At 30.7% G+C, this 7,318-nt stretch overlaps 1 protein-coding gene across 1 annotated transcript; it reads right to left on the bottom strand.

Moving 5' to 3' along the window:
- Positions 1 to 5,674: 5,674 nt before the first annotated feature.
- DCP2 (decapping mRNA 2) lies at positions 5,675 to 7,084 on the bottom strand. Its single transcript, XM_090380146.1, has one exon. It carries the CDS (start codon positions 7,082 to 7,084, stop codon positions 5,675 to 5,677), a length of 1,410 nt encoding a protein of 469 aa, XP_090236272.1.
- Between the last annotated feature and the right edge of the window lie 234 nt (positions 7,085 to 7,318).

The following is a 7,318-nucleotide window of genomic DNA, read 5'->3' as shown; positions in this document are numbered from 1 at the left end:
ATTAGTAATTCACTTAAACAACCATTAGATAGAACGATAGGGAATATATATTAAATCAGTTATAATATTTAATACCTTCCATAAACAAAAGCATGATTACAAAACAAATGACTTACATATGCACAAAGGAAATAATATCAGAAGAAAATAATCATTTTTGTTTAAAATAAAAGGTTCCTGTTCATAGAACTGCTCTACAGGCCAAATATATATATAAAAAAAAAAGTACTTATCAATTTTTCAGACATTAAAACAATGCCCGATTTTAAATTATTTCAGCACAATAAAAGCAATTTTTAAAGCTTCTAATGAACAGGAAAATCAAACAGGAGAAGAAAGAAAAACAGGTCAGTATCTACAGAGAAACTATTTTTGCAAAAAGCTTAAACGTTGATTATACATTTTTTTTTTTTCTTTTCTGCAACTTATTTACACTTTAGAGAAAAAAAAAGGCATCAATTCAAAAATATATATATTTATCATAAATATATATTTAAACTAAAAAATAATACTATAGCAATCTTTAGAAAATTATACTATTACATGTCATACTGCAAATGATTACATATCTAACCTTGAAAAGAAAAATAATCTTTCCAATTTCTATACAAATGCAAAACTTGACCATATATCACCATAAAACTTGTAACAGATACAAAACTAGCAAAGGCATTTGTTATCCGGCATTTGCACTCAAATACCCAATACTGTTTCATTCTAGTAATGGAAGAGAACTAATACATACTATTGTGCTTCCTCCAACCTCCTCCTACCAAAGCAAGTTGAAATATTACCCAAAACATTCTTTAGGAGTTGCATAACACTACAGAAGGGTATTGAATAAAATCCTGGGCATACATTTCAATATGTCTTTCTAGAATACTGGTATATCATCTATTGTTCAAACCAGAAATATATTGTAGTGTCCATACTTTTTTTTTTTTTTTAAAAGATAAAAAAAAAAAAAAAAAACCACTTTAAAAGTTTTGTAAAAGCCACTTTTTGCCAGCATCTTCAACTGATCCATGTTATTGCATTTTACCAATGTCAAGTTCACTGATTGTTTTTTTTTTTTTTTTTCCTTTCTTTTCCTTTTCTTAATTTTGCAAGTGCACTATCATATAGCATCATGTAACCCTGGAAAGGTATGCATTTCATAAGTCACTTCTGCAAACATATGCTACAATATAACTGACAGCCTTGTCCTGAATCAACATGTACGAGTGCCTTACTACAAACGACAGCTTTGCACTTACCAACTCAAATCTGAACTTGTGCAATTTTTTTAAAACTTGTAGACTTCAAATTTGATATATATGTGGAAACATACCTTACATTTCCATACACTAATATCTATATTCTTAATATCTGATGATGATATATATATTTGTACATAACAATTAAAAACAAAAAGATATGTTTTAACTGTTACATACCATGTTAATTAAAAACAATCAATTCTTATATGAATGCTTTGCCATCCTGCTGACCACTATTCGCTGGGCAGAAATCTACACCAAGGTAACTTCTCCTCCCTCTGCTCCCTTGTCAAACAGACAGGCAAAAAAAAAAAATTTTTTTTAACAAGTTTTAATGAGCATCATTAGAAAACATCTTTGAGTTATTCAATAAAGAGTCGCCAAGTTCAACATGAATGTTACCTCTTAGAAATAAGATGAAATGAAACCTATTTCAATAAAAATTTGCATTAATTAACTTTCAAGAGAAATAATTAAAGCAATAGGAAGTTTGTTACATTTCATTTCCATCATAATTACTATTATATATATTCATTTAACAAATTCACACTGAACTTTTGTGAGAAATATTTTCAATAACCACGTTTCAGATAGTTTCCTTCATCAAAATGTCGGTTTCTTAAATTAAAATACAATATATTCAAATGCCATAATCATCACAACGTCGAGTGAAATATTCCTACTGCTGCATTTCCCTCTGGATAAAACCATATTATTTTCAAATGCCTGATTTTATCCATAAAAGTTGATATCTGTGAATGAGGATATTTGAAAAACAGCAATCTAATCTTAAAAGAAAGTGCTTCTTATATAAGCTGCTTTATCACTGAAAGCTTTGAATATGGAATCAAAACTTGTAACAAAGATCAAATTAAAGAAGACAATTATCACCACCTTCTAATATCTTTATTCTGTAATGGAATGTTTACCTTCTGCATTTTCCTTTATTAGCCATTTTAACACTATTTCAAAATGCCTTCCTTATATTTCAGTACTTCCATAATTTTTTCTCAAATCGATTACATTAATAATCAAGCTAAAAAAAGGACGTTTAGCTTATTTTGATATGAAATATCTAAGTTACCCTCTGATATTTTAACTGGCTAGCAGATGCACAAAAATGAGGGTTTTCTGACCCTATTCAACAGAGATTTCTCAAATTTTTAATAGAGAAATGGGACAAAAACTTTTATTGAAAGATATTAATAACTGCTGAGTGGGCAGGATGGTTCTGGTATAAAAACAAAGAGTAAATGTCATTTTGACTCTGAAATGCCGCTAATGGGTTAACATAAATAATATATATCTGCTATCTGGTAAATCGTAGATACACAATTTCATATTAATGATAGCTCAATTGGAATCTCTCTCTTTTGCCACTGGCATATAGACATTGCCTAATATTTAATTAATTATATATTTTTTGAACATAAAGATTTTTGAATAAAAATGTTCAACCCTACATACAAAGTGCTCTGCAATTTTAAAATCGTAATATTTATACATGTTAACTAAAGCATAACTTAAGAATCACTCTTATCTTCCCATTAATCAATATTCTTATCTTTCCATTAATTAGCAATCATACAAATGTACATTTAGATTATACAATTTTTACAAATAAGACAGTTATTTTACTAAACACTTTAACATCAATTGAAGCTGCATATTTATATAAATGTAATTAGCAACTCATTAGTTCATATTAATTATATATATAAAAAAAATGCCTTGACTGTAGTACCATAGAATTGGCAGTACCTATATCACATTAATATGCCATTTTTCAAGGCATATGCTGATCACTGATGGCAAATGCTGTGAAAAATATTAGGTCATATTTAATGATAAAAAAAACCCATAGCACTGCAGCTAACATGAATTAACTATTATAACTATATTGTATATAATTAACCTAACCAAAAAAAAAAAAAAAAAAAAAACATAGCTCTGTAAGAGATAAATGTATATCTCCACAATTTATGTTAACATTATTAAAAATATATTGGTTCAAATTGCTTTTTAATGTTTTGATTACAATGATTTTGAAATAATTTCCTGTTTTATTAATAAAAAGCAGTTACAAGATATGGAATGATACCAAAAGGGGGAAAAAATCCCTAACCACTTTTTAAAAAACAACAAGTATTATTACACAGCTAACTTCCAATTCTTGAAGGATAACAAGTCAACCACTTATAAACTGGACTATTATGAAAATATCGTTAATAAGACATTATTAAACATGTTAAAACAGCCAAAGTTAAAAAGAGATTCAATCATATACACATTATTTCATAAATTTCAATCAAGTTAACTTCTTATATATAGTCAGCACAATGCCACAACAGTATCATTATTAAACTGAACTATCTAAGTCCAACATTTGGTATAAATGGCTCACCTTAACCTTATGTATTACAGTTGCAGTTTTTTTTTTCCCCCATAATTTTGGTGAGGCAATAAAATATTTTAAGTGAAAACATTTATACAATTCTAGGTAGGGAGTTGCATTCAAAATCAGGTAATCCTGCCCTGAGCAGCTCAGCAAATTTATATTTCAATGCAGCACTTCTGACAACAGATTTTTTTTGCCCATTTAACTCTCGAAGTTCCTTTATTTGCAAAATGAAAGTTGAACAAAGTCACATCTTTACAAAGATGTTATTCTAATTCAGTAATTTTAAAGGAAAATTACCAAAGTAATATCGTTGTAATCATACTCTACAAAAAATACAGAGGTTTAAATTTCTGCAGTTTTTTAAATGTGCAGAACGATACATATACAGACGTAGGTCTGAATTGGGCTAGATCCTAATTCCTTGTCAGGATGAGCTAACTCATCAGTCAAAATTCTTTCTCAGAATAGTCAAATTCAGTGTTACCCATATCAGTAAGTTGCTTTTCCAGTTTGCCATCCACGTGCATTATTAAAATGAACTCTGTAAAGTGAGCTATAGAAAATCGGCAGTGGGTTGAGCAACATGGAAACTTACCATGGAATGTACTGTATGAAGTTAATCATACCATCTCCAAATGATGATTATTTAACAAATGACATGAATTGTAGTCCATATATGGAACTCTGCAAATAGAGAGTTCTAATAACTGTATTTGTATTCCCCAGGATTTTTTCCTCAATAAAACCTTGTATGCAACATAGCTGGACAGAACAATATGACTGATAATATTTCAAAGCTGCTAACAAGGCGAGTTCGTCAATTTCTCAAGAGAACTGGAAAAAAATAAAAATTAACAGGCATGACTTGCTGAACTGTTTTAAGAAAATTAAAGTTTACATTTTTGGCACACAAGTGGAAGAATTTATTCCTCTCTGACAATGGCATAAAAGTGAATGCCAATATAATGGTGAAAATATTTCAGCTTAAACATCCTATTTATCTTAAGTATTTCAACATCTATGACCACTCTTGATATGGACATCAGTCAACTAGATGACAAACACTGGAAGTGAGGTTCAAGAGTTCAGCTATCATCTAAGCATAGTCTCTTTAAATTTTATCCTTCAGATCCTTTCTCTGCAGTTATGGGTACGTCCCTGAAATTCTCAGTTGTCTCCTACACCGAAAGCTAATTAAACAATGAAGTGCGTGTACTAACTGATTGGACAAAAAAAATGACATAATCCCATTCTACAGATGACTGCAATAATTAATAAACTATTTTACATTCACAGTTAAGTTAACACAAGTATTGCAGAAACTGTACACACAACAATATTTAAATGCAGTTCATACACTAATAAGACATTACTCCTGCACATACACATGTGCACACACAGTTATGAAGCTCTAAGCATTTTCATGACTAGAATGTGAAAGGAAATTTACTTCAGTGTCACTAATGGAAAGCCCTTCAGAATCAATCAAATAAAGGTAGAAAACATGACCAGAAAGGAGTGACTTTTAACCTTTCATTTGATCATCCTTCGAAATACAATGTGCAGTGCATACAAGAAAATCTACTGCATCTATACAGAACTTTATTACTTTCTTACTACTGAATAACATTAACAATTTAAGCATGTCAAAATGAACATACTTAAATTTGCTATGTTAAAGCCAAAATATTTTAAATGAAAAATTATACATCACAAACAAATTAAAATGTAAATATAAATAAGACAGTCATGTACAATAAAATGTCAACATAAATTACTATATCATTATTCAATATAAAAAGTTATCAAAATATCCACATAACATATATCTTTTAATTGTAACATAGCAGAAATAAAATCAACACTTCGCCCCCACCTCTATGAAACTAGTTCGTCAAATATATTTTCAAATATACTACAAATTCGTCTGTCAAGTTTTGTAAATGACACCTGCTAGAAATGAGTATGAAATTAATAGTAATTAAAAATAGAGAGGGGAAAAAAATAAAGAAACTTATGCTGCTTCACCATTTTTGTTCAAATAGAAACAAGAATTTAAAGCTTTTTGATCAAGAAAGAAATTTTTCCAGATATGGGATGAAATTGGAAAGTCTGAAACTTTGGCATCATTTCTTTTGAGCTCTTCATTCTTGCTTTCTTGGAACTTAATTCCAAGAGACTGTTTAACATGAATTCCCATCCTAGAAAAACCTGTACCATTCACTCTTGGCTCTGCTCTGTTGGAAAATTTTCCAAAATAGCTCGGTGATGGCCTGAATGCTGAATTTGGACTCTTTTCACGTAAATATGTTAATTCTGGTGAAGTTTCACAATCAAGCCCACGTCTCTGAAGTTGCTGCCTTAATAATCGTGGAGGTAAGGTATTTACTTTTGAGAGTCTACCTTCTTTATGTACATGATGGTCAGGGGCCTGAGCACTTTGCACTTTTGTAGGTCGACTATCTTTATTACGTAAATAATCTTCAAACTCACTCTGAGCTATCTGAGCAAACAGTTGCTGCTGTTTTTGTCTGCCTTTCTGGGAATCCACATTTCGCTGATGGATTTGTACATTGTTGTTCGGGGTTGTCTGTGGAGTTTTTGTTCTGTTTGCAATCCACTTACGAAGTGGTCTCACAAATGGTATGACCATAAAAAATGCATTTGGTCCTAATCCAAGATGTGTTCTAGGGGCTTGATCTTTTCTGTTGGCTGGCAGGTCTGCAATCCTAAACCAATCAATACTTTTTATTTCTTTTCTAGTTTTAGGATGAAATTTTGTATCCTTAGGTATTCCAGTAATAATATATAGGCGAATTAGCTGGTCGTTTATATAATTTTCTATATATTTATTTCTATCAATTAATCTGGTAATATCAAATCCGGTTTCTTCCAGAACTTCTCGAACTGCACAATCATGCGGCTGCTCTTCTTCATTAACCTTTCCTTTTGGAAATCCCCAACTGGCCCGAGCCCAGTATCCTTGGACTAATACGACATTTTCCATTTCTTTATCCAGTAAAATTGCACCGTAAGTAGGAACTGCCATTTTATATTCTTTCCATGTTTCTAATATATCATTTGTACTTTCAGCATATTGGCGAAGGAATGGAATATGGCTGAAAATTAAATGGGTGAACTCTTTCATCGTACACTGAGGAAGTTGATTATTTTCTGCACAGTAAAAATCCAGATAAAACCAATGTGCTAACTCTATTTGAAAGCATATCCTTACATGTTCTGCCTTCTCTTCTTCAGGAACGTTAATAATAAAACGGCTACTCAGATCATCTAAAATATCTGTCGGAATGTTAGCAATAACCTCACCATTATCACACTTATGACTGTCAGACTCATCAATACCATCAGGTACAGTTTTGGGGGAATTAATACTGCTGTCTGCTGTCTTTCTAGGAGATTCCATTTTCATAGTTTATTTATCGCTCAACAAATAAAGAAAAAGGGGGTAAATAAAAAAAAAAAAAGAAGCTTTATTACAGTCAATCACAAACCAAAACAAAACCTAACATCCAGAGCCAACTCGGTACCACTCCAACGCCACCTGGATATATATATGTATTTATTTTATTAATATTTCATCATGAATTCGGAAGGAAACGCTAAACATTGCGTTCGTTGACTTTTATTAGATTATTTA

Source organism: Mastigoproctus giganteus, chromosome 8, assembly GCF_048544385.1.
Source record: "Mastigoproctus giganteus isolate SK-2022 chromosome 8, ASM4854438v1, whole genome shotgun sequence".
NCBI lineage: Eukaryota > Metazoa > Arthropoda > Arachnida > Uropygi > Thelyphonidae > Mastigoproctus > Mastigoproctus giganteus.
This window is presented reverse-complemented; position numbering and strand designations above follow the sequence as displayed.